The sequence below is a fragment of the Vipera ursinii genome, assembly GCF_947247035.1.
Source record: "Vipera ursinii genome assembly, chromosome: 3".
NCBI classification, from domain to species: Eukaryota; Metazoa; Chordata; class Lepidosauria; order Squamata; family Viperidae; genus Vipera; species Vipera ursinii.
In genome coordinates, this window is record NC_139516.1 from 205,411,310 (window position 1) to 205,434,657 (window position 23,348).

Consider the following 23,348-nt stretch of genomic DNA (forward strand, 5'->3'; position numbering starts at 1 on the left):
ATGACCCACAGCTGGCTCTGTTCAAGGACGCCCGACGCAGGAGGCAGTCAATCAGGAGTAAACAGAGGAAGGCAATGGGGCACCTCGGAAGGAGGCAGAGAGAAGCCACGCGCTGAACTGTATAAAAGGGGAATGCGTGGGAGGGCTGGTTTGCTGAAGGCAACCGCTTGAATAGTTCCTGTTTCCTAGCTCCTGTTTCATGGTTGGTGTCTTGTTTTGCTCTGTTTTATGTTAATAAATTTGGCAGGCTTAATTCCAGCCTCTTGCCGTTTGTAAAGGGGTTGTCCCTGCCTTTTTTTTCAGGGCCGGTAGCAGGCTGGTACAGAACAGTTTGGCTGATTTCCTGAACAACTGCAGTGATTTGGTTAAAAAACAGGGCAAAACTGTAAAATTGAGCGGGAGCCCCCTAACTACTTGCTTAGCAGTGGACATTCTGGTCCCACTCATGATTGTAAGTAAGAGACCACCTGAAATAGCCCTGCCAGAAAGAAAGAAAAAAAAAACCATAATTGACTTTTATGAGTTGCTCATCAAGTTGGTGCTCTCCAGATATATTTGGGGCACAGCTCTTGGCACTCCAGCCATTGTTTTGTGGCGAGTTGGGTTTCCTCTCAGTGATTGTATAAAAAGTCTGAATGTTTAACTCGACAATCTATACGTAGTAGGCCAGTTGCCCAGCAAGAGCAGAAGATCATTCCTGTTAAGCGATATGGGTAAAAACATAATTAGTTCAAGATAACAAAGAAGTGGTCCTCGTGATTGCTGTGGCATAGCAAGCGAAATAAGCTCAGTTTTACAAATAAGTTTGGCTTTTCGAGTTGCTGGACAACCCCCTGGTTTTCTTTCTCTCCTTGTAATGTAAGAGATTGAATCAGATTTTGAAAAAGTGTCTTACAAAAAATTACTGAAAATATACATCTCAGGGTTGAACTGAGGAGTCCTTGGTACTCTGAGCTTGGCTCAGGGGGTCTTCAAACTTGACCCTTTTATGACTTGTGGACTTCAACTCCCAGAATTCCTCAGCCAGGCACCCGTGCCTGGCTGAGGAATTCTGGAAGTTGAAGTCCACAAGTCATAAAAGGGCCAAGTTTGAAGACCCCTGGCTTAGGTGTCGTTTTTAGACATTTTGTTATCAGTCGCGTCATCAGCTCTAGGGAAGGGAGTGTGGTCTTTACTTCCTGTTCATATACGGTATGGGTCAGGGGTGTCAAAACTCGTCACGTGATGTGTCGTATCTTATTGCAACTTTTTTCCCATTGCCGGAGCTGGGGTGGGCACGGTTTCGTCATTACACATCCAGCCCACCAGTTTGATGCCCCTGGTATAGGTAGTCCTCAATTTAAAACCATTTGTTAGTGACAGATAGCTCAAAAATACAACAGTACGGAAAAATGTGACGTGTGACTGGTCCTCACACTGGTCCTCAAAACTCAACAAGCATAGGTTTATGATGATTGTGGCATTCTGAGTTCACACCATCTCCATTTGTGACTTTTCCAGCAAGCAAGCAATGGGGAAAGCTGCTTAACAGCCAGACGATTCAGTTAAAACAGGGGTCTTCAAACTTGGCCCTTTTATGAGGTGTGGACTTCAACTCCCAGAATTCCTCATCCAGGTACATTGGCTGAGGAATTCTGGGAGTTGAAGTCCAGAAGTCATAAAGGGCCAAGTTTGAAGACCCCTGACTTAAAACTTTTAGTGATTCTCTTAACGACCATGGCAAAAAATAGATAAAATCTGATGTGATTAGGATATTGTTTCCTGCTTGATTGCTTGAGTTGGTAGTTCGTTGATTAGGTTATTGTTTCCTCTTTGATTCTTTTTCTGGTGTTAATCCTGGTGTTACTCCTTGTTTAGATAGGTGTTGATTGCTGGTCTTCACTGTTTCTTTTTTTAGTTCCACAAAAATTACTTGATAATGAATCGAACAGCTGGAGTTTGCATTTCTAGCTTGTCACTTTATTGTTATTTGTATACACGCCTGTTCTATTTTTAAAGTATGGCTCTTTATTAAATATATTGGAGATGCGTGACTTAATTTTAGAAGAACGCGACTGTTATGCCAACAGATTCAGAGCTTGACACAAGTAGCTGATAAAACGCTACCCTGTGCGTTTTTTTAACTGCATATTTTTAGACAACTCCAAGCGTTTTTCTGCCCGACTGTTTTATAGAGCGTTTGCAAAAAAAATAATAATAATACATGTATAAAAGCATGTAACACTTTAAAACTTGAATGCTCGTTCCAGGCTAAATGTGAAAGGCAGTCTGTATCGTTAAGGGAAGAGATAGTTACGTGCAGATGTCCCGTCGGTACAAAATGCTCTTCTGAGGCTGCCTTCCTTAAGCAGAATTCTGTTTTAGATAAGCGTGAGGAAGACCTTTGAATTTTAGTAAAGAATTGGGAATAAAGGGATTGTGGCATATCCTCAGGCCAGAGTTAATTATGTTCCACAAAAAATGCTCCGTTTCCTAGAGTAGAAGAGGAGGGGGGGGAAGTAAAATCAGGCAAAGCAAAAAATTCCATACAGCAATGGTCCCCAGCCTTTCCAGTTTTGTGGACCTGTGGGGTGACGGGGGAATGGATGGGACGTGGCCCAATACCTGGCTATGGCCCTGGGGGTTGGTGACCCCTGTTATACAGAAGGAACTTTTAGGGTGCAAGAATCACTATCCAATATGTTTCTTGGGCTGGATCTGGTGGTTATGGTTATTTTAATTCCATTTATATCCCGCCCTTCTCCGAAGACTCAGGGCGGCTTACAATCTAAGAAGCACAAACCAATGTGCTTAGCAATAGCCTTCATTCTATGTATATGCCTGCTTATTAGGGCTTTCAAACCCCCCCCCCCCCAAGCGGCATTATTACAAAGTCAGCTTATTGCCCCCAACAATCTGGGTCCTCATTTTACCTACCTGGGAAGGATGGAAGGCTGAGTCAACCTTGAGCCTGGTGGGATGCGAACCTGCAATAATTGCAGGCAGCTGGTGTTACTTAAGGAGGCATTAGCCCACTGCTCCACCAAGGCTCTGTATACCACTTCACAGCCCTCTTTAAGTGGTTTACAGAGTCAGCCTATGGCCCCCAACAATCTTGGTCCTCATTTTACCTACCTCGGAAGGATGGAAGGCTGAGTCAACCTTGAGCCTGGTGGGATGCAAACCTGCACTAATTGCAGGCAGCTGGTGTTACTTAAGGAGGCATTAGTGGGAGATCAATTGCCCTATTGAAGTCTTGCGTGTTTTAAATAAAGATATACTTGATGTTGTTTAGGAAAGTTAATTCTAAAACGAGTTTTGTATTTCCTGTTAACAGAAATTGATAAGTTCCAGAAAGGAGAAAGCAAAGAAGAAGAAAAGTTCATTGATGTCGTGATTAATAAAAACATGAAACTGGGACAAAAAGTATTAATTCCAGTAAAGCAATTTCCTAAGGTAAGTTCAGTGTCATTTCTGCTCATTGTATTTAATACTGTGCACTGTGACTGTACATATTCTCAGATTTGACAGGATAGCTAGAAAGAATCATGCAATCTTTCCACAAACGTTAGGAAATATAGATTCAGTTTTATTTTATTTTTATTTTATTTTTTTAAAAAATGTTACCTGGGTATATTCACTAATTAGTTAAATTGAATAATAATCTGATAATTAGTGCTATCTATGTATTTATAAAATGTTCATGTTACAAACCAATGCAAATGAACACTTTTTTTTTGATTGCACAAAACATTGTTGAAAAAGCACTGTAAAATCTTTGTATTTTGTGGACCCCTCCCTTTTTTAGATCAGTTTTTTACTACCTTAGGCACAGGTGATTTATAAAACAATGGATGTATCTGAATGAGTAACTTCCATCCCCGAAAATCCCAGTGTTTGATTTGGGTCAATAAATGACTCCATTCTTAAAAATCATTAAAATAGTTGAACAGTGTCCTTCCAAGGGCTGTTAAAACTCCCATTTCAGTTTTCGGCCTTCCCTTTTATAAGAGAAATGTAATCGTAATGAACCAAGAGAACTATTTATTTATTCATTTTCTGTAGCTGTCCACCTCGGTCAATGATTCTCAATTAAAAAAAAAATGTATTACAATCACAATGCTGTACATTTTAAAACGATAAAAACAATGGAAGCGTCCAAAGCAAATAATTTTATTTTTACTAATAAATAACTATGGTTGGGCTCTTTGATGTACCTTGACTTCTATAAGATGTTACCTGTATTGATATTCTAAAAGAGAGAGAGAAAGGGAAAGAGCTCTACTCACAAAAGCTGTGGTTTTACTTATTACAGTTTTGAACAGATGATACAGTCCCTGAAGTGGAATTAATAGGTGTGTGCAAAACCTAATCATCTGAGAATTGCATGTTGCAGAGAATTGACCATTTGGGGAAAGCTGAATTTCCAGGATTTTTGGGAAGGAGAAAGCGGGTTGCTTCTGGTTTGGAGGGTTAACTCCAGAAAAAACAACAGGTAGTTTGTCAGAGCATGCACAGTCTTATTGGGCTGAGGGTAACCCAGGAGTAAATACAATAAACAGTGGTTTGTAATTCAATGGTGGTTTATATTACACTATCTACAAATATACACTGGAAACAAAATACATAACAGGTGATAAAACAGCAAACACAGCAGTTACGACGAGAGAGAAAGACTCCAGCAAAAAAAACCTTCCCTTTTATACTCAGACCCTTAAAGGGATACACACATTTGCTTGAATTTTTTGCTGGAGTTCTCTCTCGTCCGTTTGACTGTTGTAACTGCTGTGTATTGGAGTTTGCTGTTTCACCATGTGTATGTATTTTATTTCTAGTGTATATAATAGTGCACTATAAACCACCATTTAATTACAAACCGCTGTTTACTGTATTTACTCCTGGGTTATCTCACTGCAAAAAGAGTGTGCATGCTCTGATATAGTTTTTGACTTCTGGCCAGTTGCTTAGCAACCATTGGAAGTTACAAAGGACACCTCCAGAAGTTACTTACAATCCAGTTTTGGAGCTCCATCAGTTGGAATACTCCCCTGTTGGTCATATGACTACTTTTTGGGAGCTTTGCAACCAGCTCACCTTTAGAAATGGTTGCAGTATTCCATGGTCATGTTGCTGAAATAGTGTAATTTACTATGTTTTTTTGCTAAAATCTGGTCTTTTCAACTGGTTACTGGCAAAAAAAGAAGACCACAGGAATATATGGATTTGTTTAATGACCACTGCAAAAAAAAAGTCAGTGGGTCTGTCCCCGTGGGGGCCCTGACTTAACAACGATCATGATTGAGTGACAGAAATCCTGGATTGAATTATGGTTGTAAATCAAGGGCTTCCTGTATAAGAACAATGCGATCAGCACATCCCTCGGCTAAAAAATAAATTAAGCGGTGATTTGAATTAAGAATGTAGGCAGGTATTTAATTCTGATGGTTATGTATGCAGAAGCACGGCTTTTGACACTTCTGACAGATGTTTCCAGCCATACCTCAGGATGCCCTTAATTACATTTCTGTTCTTGTTTAAATAGAACCAAACCAGCTGAAGATGGCTGATCCATTTTTTTATTATTATTTGTTTGGGTGGGTGTTGCGATCTGTATATGCCTTTTTTCTAAAAGGAAGAGCTTGAGATTTTTGAGAATTGTTTGCCTTGTAGCAATAAGAATGCAATTCAATTCAATTCAATTCTGAATAGAGTTTGAAGGGACCTTGGGGGTCTTTTAGTCCAGCCCCCTGCTCAAATTGCCTCTGGTTACAGCTTATTTTATTGATAGCAAAGGCTGGTTCAATCACAATAATTAATTGTATCCTGACACACTAACCACCATGCTGCCGTTCTTTGGGAAGACTCACGGGAACAGAGTCTGTTGCTGTGCATCTTCAAAAATAGGGGGGAAGAGAATTAGCTTTCTAAATTTCTTGCATCAAGTAACAAAACTTAGAGTTTTAATATTTCAGAATTGATCCTTTGGGTCAGTCTGCAACGCTCAGGCTTCAGATTTATATTTTAAAGAAGCTGCTTGACATTGTGAAATAGATTTCTTGCATGGTTTACGGTAAATGAGTAATTCCTCGTTTTACAAATGCACTGAAGATTTATTTATCCCGCTGCTTTCCCTTAATGGAGTACCTAGCCGAGTATTTCAAACCGTTCGGTTACTGCGGAAAGAAGCCTTGCAATCATTAAATCATGACAGGATTTGGATTATATTGACCACCGTTCCATTAAACTGAAAACTAGATCTTTATGTTTGTTAACTATGGGGCACGTTTCAAGCAATGATAGTTTCTGATAAAGTGAGGGAATTGTTGACAAGGCATTACTGATGTCGAGGTTTTTTTTTTAAAGGTATTCTTATTAAATGAGGCTGAATCTATACAATAAAGCTTAATGACAGTTCCCCTACTCCCATGGTGGCGAACCTATGGCACGCGTGCCACAGGTGGCACGCAGAGCCCTCTCTGTGGGCACGTGCACCGTCGCCCCGGTCCTAGGCCTTCAGCTGGTTTTTATAAAATCTTTTCGCTTTAAGCCTCTGCCGCCATGTCCAAAAAAAAAAAAAAAAGGTTCAGTCAATCAGTTTCAACTTCTCACAGGGAAAAAAGAAGATTTTGCAAAGTTGGAATTGATTGATTGAGCTTTTTAATCCCACCCAGTCTGCCAATTCCACCACAGCCATGCCCATCCAATTGGCCACGCCCACCCAATGGGCCATGCTCACCTGGCACCCAACGATACGTAAGTGAGTTTTGGGTTGCAATTTGGGCACTCTAAAAGGTTTGCCATCACTGCCCTACTCCCTTCCCAGTAATTTGTCGTGGCTTTCTCAAAAGATTAAAAGTTTGCAAATGCTGCTGGATTTTTTTGCTGTTGTCAAAAGTCCCACAAAGAAGCCGCGCTATATATAAATATATAAATGTAATAAATAAATAAATATCTGCAATTAACAACACCTAGATCGGTGGCTTTTCTACACCACAGCCCTTCTTTTAAATGCCTTTTGTGGCCACCAAGACTTAACTCAAGATTTGTGGTGGGGGGGGCTGTGATGACATCAGGGCCCCCCCCCCAGAGGTCCGCAGACCACAAGCTGAAGACCACTGCCTAAATTATCAATTAAGAAGCAGCCTTGTTGAATTTGACATCCTCCAGTTTTGTTGGACCTTTTCACCCATAATTCCTAGCTAGACTAGTCTTTGGGACTACAATTCCCAGCCAAGCTAGCTTAGCCCCAGATTGGGGGAGGCTACACATAAGTTGTGTGATTATTCAGGGTTTACATCGTCGATGAATATAAATAGTTTTGGGTGAAGTGTCCACAGCTTTATTTCCTCCATTGTGAGCTCTCTATATTGTCGCCATCTGGCTTGTTCCTTAGCTCAAGGGTCCCCAACCCCCGGTCCGTGTACTAGTACCGGGCCGCGGCATGCCAGCAACCGGTCCTCACAAACAAGCAAAGCCCCATCTGCTGGATGCAGGCAGCACACAAAACCACATCCCCTCCGGTCGGCGGAGAAACGTGTCTCCACGGAACCGGTCCCTGGTGCCCAAAAGGTTGGGGACCTCTGCCTTAGCTAATTAAACATCCCTAAGTGTCTCTCCTCTTTTTGTTAAAAACAAACCAGGGGCTAAGGAGCAAATGCATTTTCTCAAAGAGCAGTTTATAACATCTTAAAAGTCATCCAACCAAAGGTAATGACAATGAATTAGGGCTTTCCGTCATTTTTATCAATGTCTTGAGTGATGTCGTCAAGGTGTTATTGGTCACTGTAGCACAAGCAAATTTACAGAAATTGGTCTCACTATGAAACCTAGTATACAAATCAGAGGGAAACTAGTTGATGGCTGCATCTTCTCTCTGACAGGTCTGGTTCTACATACAACTATATTTCACAATGTTTACAGCAACAGCAATTGTAGTAAACAGTATTTCTTGTCTATCACAGATTGCCCCCTCAATATGTTGTCACCCATTGGGCTGTTAAGTCACTAGGAATATGTTGCCCCCCCCTCGAATTCCCTAGGGATGCTCCATTCAAGGGTTAACCAGTCCTGATTTTACTAAACTTGCCAACCACAGAGAATTGAAAAAGGGATGTTTCCAAAAGGCAACTGGAGTTTCTTGCCCCTTGAAAATGTCTTTTTTAAATCCCATTTATATCCCGCCCTTCTCCGAAGACTCAGGGCGGCTTACAAGCTTAGCAGTAGCCTTCATTCTATGTATATGCCTGCTTATTAGGGCTTTCACACACACACCCAAGCGGCATTATTACAAAGTCAGCTTAATTGCCCCCAACAATCTGGGTCCTCATTTGACCGACCTCGGAAGGATGGAAGGCTGAGTCAACCTTGAGCCTGGTGGGATGCGAACCTGCACTAATTGCAGGCAGCTGGTGTTACTTAAGGAGGCATCAGCCCACTGCTCCACCAAGGCTCTTTTTGCTTCCCATCCAAGAAGCTTCTTCAGTTCTGACATCAGGTTTTAAAAAAAAAAAAAAAAGCAAGAAAGTCTAGTTGCCTTTGGGAAAAGCACCTTTGGAATACCCATGACCCGGATGATTGAGCATCTTCATAGAAGAGAAGGGAAGCTGTAGTTATACTTAGTGCTGTAGGTTGAATTCCAATCTGGCTCACCCGAATCTCAATTTAATATTATTGATATTTATTAGGGTTGTCCAAAGCATTTGGAGCGATGCTTCGTGGAACAGGAGGAGCATCCCTCTGAACTTGTTCTTTATAACAGAGGTCCCCAGCCATTTATGGGTTCTGCCCAGTGGGAAAGGAAGGGGCAGGAATCTTTATGCGTGCATGCGCACACACGCTAATGTGACCGTGCGTGCGTGTGCACGAAGGGGGCCGCTAGCATGCGCACTCTGCCAAGAGAGCTGATAAAAGTGAGTTTTGCCCCTTTTAGCAACCTTTCTTGCCACCGTTGTTAAGTGAATCGCTGCACTTGTGAAGTCAGTAGCCTGGCTGCTCAGTGAATCTGGATGTCCCGTTGACTTTGCTTGTCAGACGGTCGCAAAATCCCAGGACACTGCGACCGTCATAAATACACGTCAGTTACCAAGCGGTCCGAATTTTGATCACATGACCATGGGCAGGGTTAGGCAACCTCGGCTCTTTTATGACTCGTGGACTTCAACGCTGGCTGAGGAATTCTGGGAGTTGAAGTCCACGAGTCATAAAAAGGGCCGAGTTTGAAGACCCCCTGCCTTAAACACTCCAACTGAATCATGAGCTGATTTGCTTCCCCCACAAGAAAACACCTGTGACTCTAAATGATCATTTGCCCACTTGCCAGAAGAAGAAGCAGGAACAAAGTAGACCACTTCAGAATAAGGCAGCTCCTCATTCTACAACGATAATTTCCTGTGCCGTTGTAACTTTGAACAGTCCCCAAAGAAATGACACCCGCTTTTTATACTTTTTCTGTTGACCCACATCATACACCCATTCTTAGTACAGTTAACACCTTTTTCCCCCCTATTTCTAATGTGGAATTCATCTCTCTCCAACACGCACTCAGTAATTTGCAGTTTTCAACTTCAACTCTGCCCCAAGAACCCTTTTCTAGTTAATTTCCCAATTCATTCTTGCCCTTAAAGATGGTCCCCTCCTAGGTCAAGCACATATGCTGACTTGTAAGCTCATATTTGGATAAACCAACTCAATATTTTTGCCAAGCGTGCCACCCAGAGATAAGGCAGCATACAGAAGTTTGGCTCATCTGCAGATGGGTCAATATACAAATATATATATACATAGGAAATATGGGTGTTTTTGCAAATATATATATGGGAAATATAAGCGTTAACCGCATATATACACAGATAAGTCCATCGGCAGATAAGCTGAACTCCATTTGGGGTGTGTGTTTAGGCCCCTGAAATTGCAGAATGCGGCCGCACGAGTTGTAATGGGGGTCTCCCAATACTCCCATGTAACACCTCTACTCCGCGAGCTGCATTGGCTTCCGGTTGCCCTCCGGGTGAAATTCAAGGTGCTGGTTATCACCTATAAAGCCCTACATGGCCTGGGTCCGGGGTATTTGAGGGAACACCTGCCGGCATCAAATGCCCTTCGCCCAGTGCGCTCCCACAGGGAGGGTCTGCTCAGGGTCCCACCGGTAAGAGATTGCCGGAGGGTGACACCCAGGGATAGGGCCTTCTCAGTGGGGGCGCCTGCCCTCTGGAACCAGCTGCCAGTGGAGCTGAGGACTGCCCCCGACCTCCGGTCATTCCGCCGGGGCCTGAAGACCTGGCTCTTCGAGCTCTCGGGCCCAGGCTGAGGAGTAATTTATTTTAATCGGGGTTTTAATTGCACAGGGTTAGTTTAATCTTTTTTAAATTGCTTTTAACTTTTGTATTGCTGGTTTTTTAACTCCCTGTAAACCGCCCTGAGTCCTCAGGGAAAGGGCGGTATATAAATGTAATAAAATAAAATAAATAAATAAATTTGAGTAAAATTATTACACCACATTGGAAGAAATGGATGTGCAACAATGGGTAGGTATTATGTTCAGATTTGACAAAAGGACAAAGAAAAACGCCTATAAGAATACGATGAACGTTTTTGGAATTCTTGCATCTTAAAATATAATCTTGTTTTTTGTTTATTATTGTGCCTATCAATGCATTGGTACATTTCTTCAGTGCAATTTGTAAATGCTGCACTTTCTTTGATTATTTTTTTTTTAAGAAATCCCTGATGTAGTCCATAAGAAGGAATTAATCTTCTGCAATGACAGCTAAGCTTGCTCAGAATTTCTACATTACGTGACTGTCAAATGAGCTAAACATAGCCCACGACAATGAACCTAGAATGAAATATTACATAATACTTGCAAGCATTTGAGTCTCTTAAGAACTTTATATCAAACCAAGGGGATTTGATTTCCAGGAAAAGTAAAGACGGGAAGAAGAAGAAAAAAAAATGGGCGAATCAAACTCTCTTCAGGATGTAATATTCTTGGGTGAAATGTAAGATAATTTCCAGAGTTGCAGTGTACATCTTGAATTTCCAAGTACAACAGTGTAACTTTAGATCCGGTTGTCGTATCTAGTTGCACTACAAAGGAAATGTAATACTCTGCATCCTGCCTTGTTTTCTGAAAATGTAAAACGCATCGGCGAAAGTCTACAACCTTTCTGAATAACGGCAGAAGGGAGAAAGCCAACTCAGCAGTCCATCTGGTTAGAAGACCAGGGATAACTTAAGGCGTACTAGAAAATAAGGAATCAGACCCAAATAAGGCAAGGCACTTTATATAGAGAAGGAGACAGAGCATCCCCAGCACAGATAGTTCTTCTCTGTAAATTATTACAATAAAATCTACAGTGCCTTCAGTGACATTTCATTAGAGGGAATCCTCAACTTACGACCACAATTGACTCCCAAATTTCTGTTGCTAAGCGAGACAGTAAAGTAGGTTTTGCCCCATTTTAAGACCTTGGTTGCCACGTTTGTGAAGTGAAACCCTGCAGTTACAGCTGTGAAGTGTATCTGGTTTCCCCATTCACTTTGCTGGTCTAAAATCCAGAGGCCCCTCAACAATCTGTCTCAAAAATAAGCCATTCCAATCGGTTTCTGGAATTGGGTATGTCTAGTTTAATGAAGAGAAGGACGAGGGGGGACAAGCTGTTCTCCAAAGCACCTGAAGGCAGGATAAGAAGCAACGGATGAAAACTAATCAAGGAGAGAAGCAACCTTAGAAATAAGGAGAAATTTCCTGACAGTTTGAACAATGAATCAGTGGAACAACCTGCCTCCAGAAATGGTGAATGCTCCAACACTGGAAGTTTTTAAGAGACTAGACAGTCACTTGTCTTAAATAGTATAGGTTCTCCTGCCTAAGCAGGGGGTTGGACTAGAAGACCTCCAAGGTCCTTCTCTTCTCTTCTCTTCTCTTCTCTTCTCTTCTCTTCTCTTCTCTTCTCTTCTCTTCTCTTCTCTTCTCTTCTCTTCTCTTCTCTTCTCTTCTCTTCTCTCCTCTCCTCTCCTCTCCTCTCCTCTCCTCTCTTCCCCTCCCCTCCCTTCCCTTCCCTTCCCTTCCCTTCCCTTCCCTATTTTCTATTCTATTATTTTCTATTCTATTCTATTCTATTCTATTCCCATTCTCCATTCTCCACTCCACATCATAGCATCTCACATAATCTTTTGTATCTGTTGAGAGTTCTTCTACCTACCAACACAAGGGGTGTGGTTTGAAAAAGGCCGTGTAATGCTTTATCTCTGGGTAGCCTTGGGTTAAAAGAAACCAACACCCAGTGAAAGCAAGTGGAATAACTCTTAATTTCCCTTCCTCTCGTTACTTGACCGCTGCTGATTTTTTTTCCTGACTTTCACTTCCCTTTGCCTTCCCAACTTTGGCAGCAAAGACTCTGTTGAGGTTTTGGCTCGGCCTTCCCTGATCCAGTACCATCCAAATGAATTGGACTGCAATTGGCAGAATGCATTGGAAAGAAGCCAGGATTAAAAAAAAAAAGAGCAACCTGACTGCAGGGCCGATCTGAAGCAAAAAGAATGTATTTTTCAACCCCCTTTTTCGCTGGGAATTTGTTGCTTAGTTAGCAGCAGACAAACCACAATCAGTATTACTGGGGAAGAGAATGATGCTTTAAGCTGTCTCTTTCCAGATCTTCCCTACGTCAGAATTGTTTTAACTTCATCTTTCCATCCTGTTATCTCCTAGTCAGCAATTTAGATTTAGATTTTATTAGATTTATATACCGCCCTTTCCCGAAGGACTCGGGGCGGTTTACAGGGCATTTTAAAATCACATCAATATAAAATACAAAGTTAAAAGAGAATTAAAAGATTAAATTATCCCTGAAAATAAAACCCCAGTTAAAATTCTCAGCCTGGGTCAGAGAGCTCAAAGAGCCAAGTCTTCAGGTCCCTGCGGAATGAGCGTAGGTCAGGGGCAGTCCTTAGCTCCACGGGCAGCTGGTTCCAGAGGGTAGGCACACCCACAGAAAAGGCCCTCTCCCTGGGTGTTATCCGCCGGCAATCTTTTACCGGCGGCACCCTGAGAAGACCCTCCCTGTGGGAGCGCACTGGATGAAGGGAACTTCCCTCAAATATCCTGGACCCTCGCCATTTAGGGCTTTATAGGTCATCACCAGTACCTTGAATCTCACCCGGAGGGCAACCGTAAGCCAATGCAGCTCGCGGAGTAGAGGTGTTACATGGGAGTATCGGGAAACCCCCATCACAACTCGTGCAGCCGCATTCTGCACCAGTTGAAGCCTCCGAGTGGTCCTCAAGGGCAGCCCCATGTAGAGAGCGTTGCAATCCTGAGCAAAGTTGCTGTTTCTGTGCTACTGCTAGCTACAAAAATATGGCTATCCTGAGGCAGAGGGGAATTAATAATACGAAGTAACATAAGAAAAGAAGGACCACAATGATGGTATGAAATGTATCCTGTTTTGCTAGCTGGCTGGCTGGCTAGCTTGATCTATTTGTCCATCCATCCATCCATCCATCCAAAGGGAAAGTGTGGGTTCTGTCTTTCCACAATTATCTACATACATATGGATAGCACATACATAGACATACATATGTAAGCAGACAAAACACATGGTGTAGCTGAACTGGTCATTATATTTATTTGGTTATGAGCCACCTACGGTCACCTCTTGGTGAGATGGGCAGCATAGAAATTTAATAAATGAATAAAATAAATGCCATGGATCACTTTGGACCAGTCTGTCTCTCTTGGCTTTTGGATTAAAAATAAAATAAAAAACCTGCAATAGATCAATGTGGCAGATGATGATCTAAAGCCTTCAGTGAATAGACCTCCATTCTGCAGTGGATTGATTCAGACTAAGGTGTGTGATTGCCTGTCTGTATCTATCTATCTTATCTATCTCTCTTTCTCTCTCTAATCTGCCGCTTATGTCCCCACAAGCTGAATCTGGATGGCTTACAACATTTAAAGCAATAAAACCATACAAACACAGGTAGCCCTGGACTTGTAACTTTGAACGGTCACTAAATAGTATAACGGCATTGAAAAAAGTGACATGACCATTTTTTACACTTGTGATCATTGCAGCATCTCCATGGTCACATGATCAAAATTCAGATGCTTGGCAGCTGACTGGTATTTGTGACGGTTGCAGAGTCTCACGTGATCCCCTTTGCAATCTTCTGATCAGCAAAGTCAACGGGGAAATGAGATTCACTTAACTGTGGTACTTACTTAACAGCTGTGGCAAGAAAAGTCATAAAATGAGGCAAAACTCCCTTAAATGTCTCAAGTACAAATTTTGGGCTCCATCGTGGTCATAAGTTTATTTATTTATTTATTTATTTATTTATTTATTTATTTATTTATTTATTTTATTGCATTTATATACCGCCCTTTCCCTGAGGACTCAGGGCGGTTTACAGGGAGTTAAAAATCAACCATACAAAAGTTAAAAACCAATTTAAAAAAGATTAAACCAACCCTGTACTATTAAAAACCCCAATTAAAATAAATTTCTCCTCAGCCTGGGCCCGAGAGCTCAAAGAGCCAGGTCTTCAGGCCACGGCGGAATGATCGGAGGTCGGGGGCAGTCCTCAGCTCCACCGGCAGCTGGTTGAGGACTACCTGTACATATATCTAATAAAAATATCAACAGCACTTAGACTTACATATTGCTTCACAGTGCTTTATAGCCCTTTGTAAGTGATTTACAGCAAACACTCTTTTCCAACAACCCAAGAGATGACTACACATGGACATCACCAGACAGTCAACACAGAAATCAGATTGACTATATGCTCTGCAGCCAAAGATGGAGAAGCTCTATACAGTCAGTAAAAACAAGACCAGGAGCTGACTGTGGCTCAGACCATGAGCTTCTCCTTGCAAAGTTTAGGCTTAAACTGAAGAAAGTAGGGAAAAGCGCTAGGCCACTCAGGTATGAATTAAATCATATCCCTGTTGAATATACAGTAGAGGTGACAAATAGATTTAAGGAATTAGATCTGATAGAGTGCCTGAAGAACTATGCACAGAGATTCACAACATTGTACAAGAGGTAGCAACTAAAACCATCCCAAAGAAAAAGAAACGTAAGAAAGCAAAATGGCTGTCTGAGGAAGCTTTGCAAATAGCTGAGGAAAGGAGGGAAGCGAAAGGCAAGGGACAAAAAGAAAGATACACCCAATTGAATGCAGAATTCCAGAGAATAGCTAGAAGAGATAAGAATGCCTTCTTAAATGAACAGTGCAAAGAAATAGAAGAAAACAATAGAATAGGGAGGACCAGAGATCTCTTCAAGAAAATTGGAGAGATGAAGGTAATGTTTCATGCAAAAATGGGCATGATAAAGGACCAAAATGGCAGGGACCTAACAAAGGCAGAAGAGATTAAGAAGAGGTGGCAGAATTACACAGAAGAACTATACAAGAACGAGCTTAACGTCCCTGATAATCACAATGAGGTGGTCACTGACCTCGAGCCAGACATCCTAGAATGTGAAGTGAAGTGGGTCTTAGAAAAGCTGAGCAACAACAAAGCTAGTGGAGGTGACAGTATTCCAGCTGAGCTATTCAAAATCTTAAAAGACGATGCAGTAAAAGTGCTACACTCAATTTGCCAGCAAATTTGGAAAACAACAGTGGCCACAGGATTGGAAAAGATCAGTTTACATTCCAATTCCAAAGAAAGGCAGTGCCAAAGAATGTTCAAACTACCGCACCATTGCACTGATTTCTCATGCTAGTAAAGTTATGCTTAAAATCCTACAAGCTAGACTCCAGCAGTATGTGGATCGAGAACTACCAGAAGTACAGGCAGGATTTCGAAGAGGCAGAGGAACTAGAGATCAAATTGCCAATATACGCTGGATCATGGAGAAAGCTAGGGAGTTCCAGAAAAACATCTATTTCTGCTTCATTGAGTATGCTAAAGCCTTTGATTGTGTGGATCACAACAAACTGTGGCAAGTTCTTAAAGAGATGGGAGTACCAGACCATCTTATTTGTCTGAGAAACCTATATGCGGGTCAAGAAGCAACTGAGAACTGGACACAGAACCACTGATTGGTTCAAAATTGGGAAAGGAGTCCGGCAAGGCTGTATACTGTCTCCCTGCCTATTTAACTTATATGCAGAGCACATCATGAGAAAGGCGGGGCTAGATGAATCAAAAGTTGGAATTAAGATTGCTGGGAGAAATATCCACAAACTAAGACATGCAGATGATACCACTTTAATGGCAGAAAGTGAAGAAGAACTAAAGAGCCTCTTGTTGCGGGTGAAGAAGGAGAGTGCAAATGTTGGGTTGAAACTTAACATTAAGAAAACCAAGATCATGGCATCCGGCCCTCTCAATTCCTGGCAAATAGATGGGGAAGAAATGGAGGTAGTGACAGATTTTATTTTCCTGGGCTCCAATATCACTGCAGATGGGGACTGCAGCCAAGAAATTTAAAAGACACTTGCTCCTGGGGAGGAAAGCCATGGCAAATCTAGACAGCACACTAAAAAGCAGAGACATCACCCTGTCAACAAAAGTGCGTATAGTCAAGGCTGTGGTCTTCCCAGTTGCAATGTATGGCAGTGAAAGTTGGACCATAAGAAAGGCTGAGCGCCAAAGAATTGAAGCCTTTGAACCATGGTGCTGGAGAAGACTCCTGCGAGTCCCTTGAACTGCAAGGTGATCAAATCTGTCAGTCCTGGAGGAGATCAACCCTGACTGCTCTTTAGAAGGCCAGATCCTGAATTTGAAACTCAAATACTTTGGCCACCTAATGAGAAGGAAGGACTCACTGGAGAAGAACCTAATGCTGGGAAAGATTGAGGGCAATAGAAGAAGGGGATGACAGAGAATGAGGTGGCTGGATGGAGTCACTGGAATGTTGTCTATGGGGTCGTGATGGGTCGGACACGACTTCGCAGCTAACAACAACAAAGTGGCTTACAGAGGCGGCATCGTGCCTCGACAATGTGGTTTCTTATTTTACGGACGTCAGAAGGATGGGAGGCTGAGTCAACCTTGAGCCAGTGAGGATCGAACTCTTGGCAGTGAGCAGAATTAGCCTGCAATATTGCATTCTGACCACTGTGCCACCACGATTCTTGCAAATACAAATGTATCCCAGCAGTTATACATGTTCGTCTTAAGGTACAGTCTGACAAGAGTTTCCTAAATTTAAACATTTCCCCAGTTACGGGCTAAAGGACCAAGAACTGCAGAAAATCTACAAAATGGCAAGGCAAAGTTGGATGCAGTGATTGGCATCTAAGAATCCTAACTGGACAGGTTTCTTCTACTCCATGACTGTCAATCCAATAGAAATTCTGCAGGCTGTCAAAAGGCAAAAAAGAACAATAAAAAAATTCCCCAGCTCTGAGTAATCTCCCAGGCTACGTTTGAGCCAGCCCAAAGAGCCGAAATAATCTGTCGAAAGAACTTGAATGCTACAGCTTACATCCCTGGCTTTTTTGCCATCTTCCATTCATCAAAAGGCCCTTCAGTCCTCAAGGGGACCCATTTTTTTCCCCTCAAGAGAGCACTTATTTTTAGTTTTTTGCCTCTTCAGGGTCTGATCAGAGACAGATTGCCTTCTCACTGCTGGAAGCCATCTTGGCTGGTCCTGTCAAAGTGTGTCTTGCTTTGCCTCAGAACGTCAGTTGGTGTCATCTCTTTTCAATCTCTGTCCGTTCCCAGTAGAGATGAGCATTTTCAGTGTCTAGACCAGGGGTAGGCAACCTTGACTCTTTTATGACCTGTGGACTTCAATACCCAGAATTCCTGAACCAACCATGCTGCGGGGAAAGAGAGAGGTTTCCAAGCTGAGCCATGCTGGCTCAGGAATTCTGGGAGTTGAAGTCCACGAGTCATAAAAGAGCCAAGGTTGTCTACCCCAGAGGTGTCCAAATCTTAACAAATTTAAGACTTCTGGATTTCAACTCCCAGAATTCCCCAGCCAGCTATGGACAACCCTGATCTACACCTGGCCGTTCTCTGACTTGTGGTCAGGTATTTTGTGAGATAAACGGGGAAAATGGATCAGTGGTAATTTCATCCGTACCTTATGGTTTCTTGTCTTCCCCAGAAAGCAAAAAGACCATATTGAATCCAGATGAGCATTACTTAACTGTGGCAAGAAAGGACATAAATTGGGGCCAAAGTCAATAGCTGTCTTGCTTAGTGACAAATTTGGGGCTCAGTTGTGGTTCTAAGATGAGGACTACCTGTATATGTTTTTCACAGAAATAGATTAATTTAATGGGTATTCTTTAATTATTTTTGACTGAATTGGAGCTCCAGATTTTTGTTTTCAGATTCTTACAATTTTTTTGTGTTCCCTTTATCACTTCTTATGTACCTTTCTATTTACCCTAGAACTTTTTAATGTGAAGAAAGCTGCCAGCAGCAAAAGTGCTAGCATTATGGTAATAATTTTTTATATGTTCCTTCTCTTACTTGTCCTCATCAGCAGCAAAATTTACAGCCTAACGTGTTTCTTTATTTCACAGAAATAGACAAATGCTGTTTTCAGCAGCACTCTTTTTTTTTTATGTCCGGCACAAATCTTAAAGTCAAGCTTACAGCTTCTCAGCACTATGGGTAGATACTTTATTGGTTTTTATTGTTGCTTATTTTGTCTTTCAGTTCAACTTTGTGGGGAAACTTTTGGGCCCGCGTGGCAATTCTCTGAAGCGCCTGCAAGAAGAGACATTGACAAAAATGTCAATATTGGGAAAAGGATCCATGAGGGATAAAGCAAAGGTAAAAAAATGCTGGCTGAAGATCATTAGTGTGTGCACTGTACTGCTGTGTGTGTCTTTCTTCACCAATCCTAGTGTAGCCTGGGGAGAACTAAAGCTAACACAAGTCAAGGTGTATATACAATCACCTCTCCCTATTTGCATTCTGCATGCAATTTCCTCTTCCCTCCATGCATTCCTGCCTCAGAGAAAATTCAAGTTTTTGCATGTCTTTTGTGGATAGTTGGAATATACTGTTCTGTTGTGGGAATTAGTTGTCTAGCAGAGTGATGGCACGGGGGGGGGGGACTGTACTTGTGTCTAGTTGTTTTGGCGTGCAATGCCTTATAGCGCCATCTTGAGGGGAGGAGTTGAAACAGTTTATGTCCAGGATCTGAGGGGGTCTCTAGATCAGAGTTCGCCAATCTTTCTGGGCTCGTATCCCGGAGGGGAGACCAGCTTCCAAATTAGTGCAGGCACTGGCGTAGTACTAGTGGCCGTGTTCACGCATGCGCTGGCGCCATGCACATGCGCAAACCGCTGCACACCCCCACGGCTAGTGCCCATTCACGCATGCGCAAACACCCCGCGCTACCATCCTGTTTGCATATGCACAAATGGGGCACGGCCCCCCACGCTACCGTCCCGTTCACGCATGCGCAAATGTGGCCACAGGCGCTAGCACGAGTGGTGGAGAATGCGCGCCCACACGTACACGCCCTGGCCAGCCATTTCTGCGGTCCTCTGGTCAAGAGCCCACAGCCCGCTACTGGGCCGCGGCCCACAGGTTGGGGACCCCTGCTCTAGATATTTTCTCAGCCCTCTTTCTGGCTCATGCAGTATACAGGTCCTCAGTGGAAGGCAGGCTGGTCGCAATTGTTTTTTCTGCAGTTCTGACCATCTGTTGAAATCCGCGTCTTGTTTGGTTGGCGGGCCACACCAGAGGTGCAAAGGATAGACTCCGTAATTCCTTTGCAGAACTGTATCCAGCGGCTCTGACTTGGGAAGAACATTCTTTGTTGTGTTTTTTTGACGACATTTTTACCTGGAAAGTAAAGCAGGGGGCGGAGATCAGCAAAATCAAGAGCAGCAAATATTAAGATGTGATGGAAGTACTTCTTGCATGCTTTGCATTTTGCAGTCAACACATGCAAAATAGAGAACAGACCTTTGCTTGCCTGCTCAGAGCTGCCATATTGACCTTTCTATCTCCTCTGCAGTCAACTTTGCATTTTAAAGGAAATTATACATTTTTCATGTCAGGTGTCCATTTTAAGTCTTGAGATACGGTTGAGATTGTGTGGTCAAGTATTGTAAGAGGTGGTAGGGTTAGGGAGGGCTTTTCCTAAACTCTACTATCATTGCTACAGTTCTGAGTGTGTTTCATTAACCTTTGCCCTTCCTTAACCTGTTGTCTGAACCAGCAAGGAGTGTCTGCAATCCTCTTGTTCGCTTTGCTTGACAGTCGCCCATTAGCATACAATAACTTTATTACGGTTTTCATTTGCACTTTTATCTTTCAACCCTGGATGCTCTTTATTAGACCGTCTAGCAGAGCCTGTGAGGCTTGTTTACCAGGTGGTTTGTTGGTTTGTGTATTTCTGAGCTTTGTTCACGCTTCAATTATTCAGTATATCAGGGCTTGCATTGTTTCCCCTTGGGAGACTATTAGAGTCTAATAGCTCTCACTCTTAAAAAAAAGGATTTTCTGAAAGCTGGCTTAGCTTTTTTCTAGATTAATTTTATTACTTGCAGCTCCTACTCTGTTCTGTTTTGTGGACTTTGCTAAATTGCTTAAAAAGTAAAGAATTCTCTTCGTCTTTCAAAAGCTGCCTGCATTAGTTGCAAGTAAGGCAGCACTGGAATGCAGATAGGGGACCCCGAACTGCCTGATGCCACAAATAAAGAAGCTGAGAAGCTTAATAAGAGCAAAGACTGTATATCTTTCCTTCTACCCATTTTTTTTTTGTTTACAAGCCTCAAATTGCCAGTCTTGATGTGTTAACTTCCTCGATTTAGGCGGGCTTGTCAACCAATCCCATTACTTTTGCTGTAAATTTCAGAATAAAAAGATTGCTACCCAGAAGTTGTTTTTGAGTGACATATACCTAAGTAGCTCATAATCACAACACAAACCAAGAGCAGATGCGAGAACTTTTAACAAGATCAGTCAAATGTGGGTCTGTGGTCCTTTCTGGAAAGAGAGCGCAGTGTGTTTTTAATGCACCCTACCTAGAACAACAATATAGAAACACTTCAGAACACACACAGACTAGAAACTTAAAAGACTGTTCAGTATACTAGGAGCTTCTGATGTACTGAGGGCGAGGAATGTCCTTAAATACCCCTTTTCAAATCACTGGTAATATGGTTCTGTACTTGTAGTTTTGTTTTTCCCCAATCAGCACACATTTATCTTAATTTACAAGCAGTTTTTTTAAAAAATCTAATTCTACATAAAGCATAATGCTATATGCCCAAGTCTTTAATAAAATAAATGTAGTGGCTCACGTAAGTACAGTGGAAAATAGAAGGGTTTGTGTGTGTGTGTGTGTGTGTGTGTGTGTGTGTGTCTAGTTTAATGAAGAGAAGGACGAGGGGTGACATGATAGCAGTCTTCCAAAATCTCAGGGGCTGCCACAAAGAAGAGGGAGTCAAACTATACTCCAAAACACCTGAGGGCAGGACAAGAAGCAACGGATGGAAACTAATCAAGGAGAGAAGCAACCTAGAACTAAGGAGAAACTTCCTGACAGTTAGAACAATTAATCAGTGGAACAACCTTCCTCCAGAAGCAGTGAATGCTCCAGCACTGGAAGTTTTTAAGAAGAGACTGGACAGCCATTTGTCTGAAATGGTATAGGGTTTCCTGCCTTAGCAGGGGGTTGGACTAGATGACCTCCAAGGTCCCTTCCAACTTATTGTTATTATTAAGGTAAAGGTAAAGGTTCCCCCGCACGCACATGCGTGCTAGTCGTCGTTCCGACTCTAGGGGGCGGTGCTCATCTCCGTTTCAAAGCCGAAGAGCCAGCGCTTGTCCGAGGACGTCTCCGTGGTCATGTGGCCGGCATGACTAGACGCCAAAGGCGCACGGAACGCTGTTACCTTCCCACCGCAGTGGTCCCTATTTTTCTACTTGCATTTTTACGTGCTTTCGAACTGCTAGGTTGGCGTATTATTATTATTATTATTATTATTATTATTATTATTATTATTATTATTATTATTATTATTATTATTATTATTATTATACATCCCATTTTCCAATACATCCGGGTGGGCCACTGTTTATTTTACTAAATGCTCATGGTAGGTAGGTAGGTAGGTAGGTAGAAAGAAAGAAAGAAAAGCCAGATTTTTGAGGTTGCGTATTTAATTATCAAATACGTTGCAAGTAGAGGGGGTCGAAATACCAAAAGACATATTTTACTTCCCCTGTTTTATCCTGTCTGTCGTTTATCCATGATTACCTATATGTGTTGAAAGGGTCAATGGCATCTGCTAAGCATCGCAATATTTCAGTTGCCAGGCAACAGAGATAAGCTAGAATGGCAAAATAGAGGAAGTAGAGCAGAAATAGAACACTTGGTGAGGGAAGAGTGTTGTGAAAAAGATGAAAACTTAAGCAGACTTACGTTGTAGGCTAGAGGTTGGCGGCATTTCATAGTGGGGGGGGGCGGGAAAAAGATGAAGTCGTGTCATGGACTCGTTGGGTGCCTCTTTTGGTGTGACCAAATGGGAATGAATGAGGTTGCCCACCTTTATTAAAGCCGGCACTAAAATACTTAGCTGATTGACAGCTCTAGAGGGTCAACAGAATTCTGTTCAGCTTTCATTTCCGGAAAGTCTGGGAGATAGTTATTTTTTCTTCAGTCGTGGTGGGTCAACGCATGAGCAAATCAGCAACTTTTAACTCAGAATGCAAAGTGTACCTTTTTCTAAGAGCATAGCAGGATTTTGAGAATTCTCATAAGGCTGGGGGTTCTTTAGAAGATCCCTAACTCCCATCTTGTTCCAGCCGCAATTACAAGGGCAGTGGTATACAATCCAGTGTATTTTTGGTTTAAGAGGCAGACCATTGTAGATTTGTCGAGCAGCTATTGAACGGAACCATGAGAGGATTATTGGCCAAGTTCAACCTAATTCCGGATTCTCTCTCTGGTACCATATAATAGTCTTTCTCAGTCTTGGTCACCTTAAGATCTCTGGACTTCAACTCCCAGAGTTGCTGGCTAGGAATAATGGGTGTTGGTCTAAAGAGCTTAAAGTGCCTAAGGCTGAGAAATGGCACCCATATAGCCACTTGCTATTAAAGACCTAAGGCAGGGATAGGCAACCTTGGCTCTTTGATGACTCGTGGACTTCAACTCCCAGAATTCCTGAGCCAGCCATGCTGAAGGAAAAGGGAGAGGTTTCCAAGCTGAGCCAGGCTGGCTCAGGAATTCTGGAAGTCCACGCGTCATAAAAGAGCCAAGGTTGCCTACCCCTGACCTAAGGCCTAGTTTGTACTCATAAAATTGGCTTGGTTACAGGTTAGAAAGGGCTCAAATGCGGTCATACGTCAAGGACTACCTGTCTACTATAAAAGATGAGCGGAGTGGGCCCTGTGGTATCTTGGAATTATTTAGTTAAACGATAAC

General features: G+C 42.4%; 1 protein-coding gene across 6 annotated transcripts in view; it reads left to right on the forward strand.

Annotated features, from left to right (window-relative positions):
- The window catches only part of KHDRBS3 (KH RNA binding domain containing, signal transduction associated 3), a 123,251-nt gene that overhangs the window by 42,978 nt on the left and 56,925 nt on the right, over nucleotides 1-23,348 (forward strand). For all 6 annotated transcript variants that reach the window (XR_014492168.1, XR_014492169.1, XR_014492170.1 and 3 more), the window contains exons 2-3: nucleotides 3,317-3,435; nucleotides 18,614-18,730. Coding sequence is in view for 1 of the 6 variants with exons in the window: in XM_083360102.1 (XP_083216228.1) it covers nucleotides 3,317-3,435; nucleotides 18,614-18,730 (236 nt within the window). In the remaining 5 variants the exon portion in view is untranslated. The remainder of the gene's footprint in view (nucleotides 1-3,316; nucleotides 3,436-18,613; nucleotides 18,731-23,348) is intronic.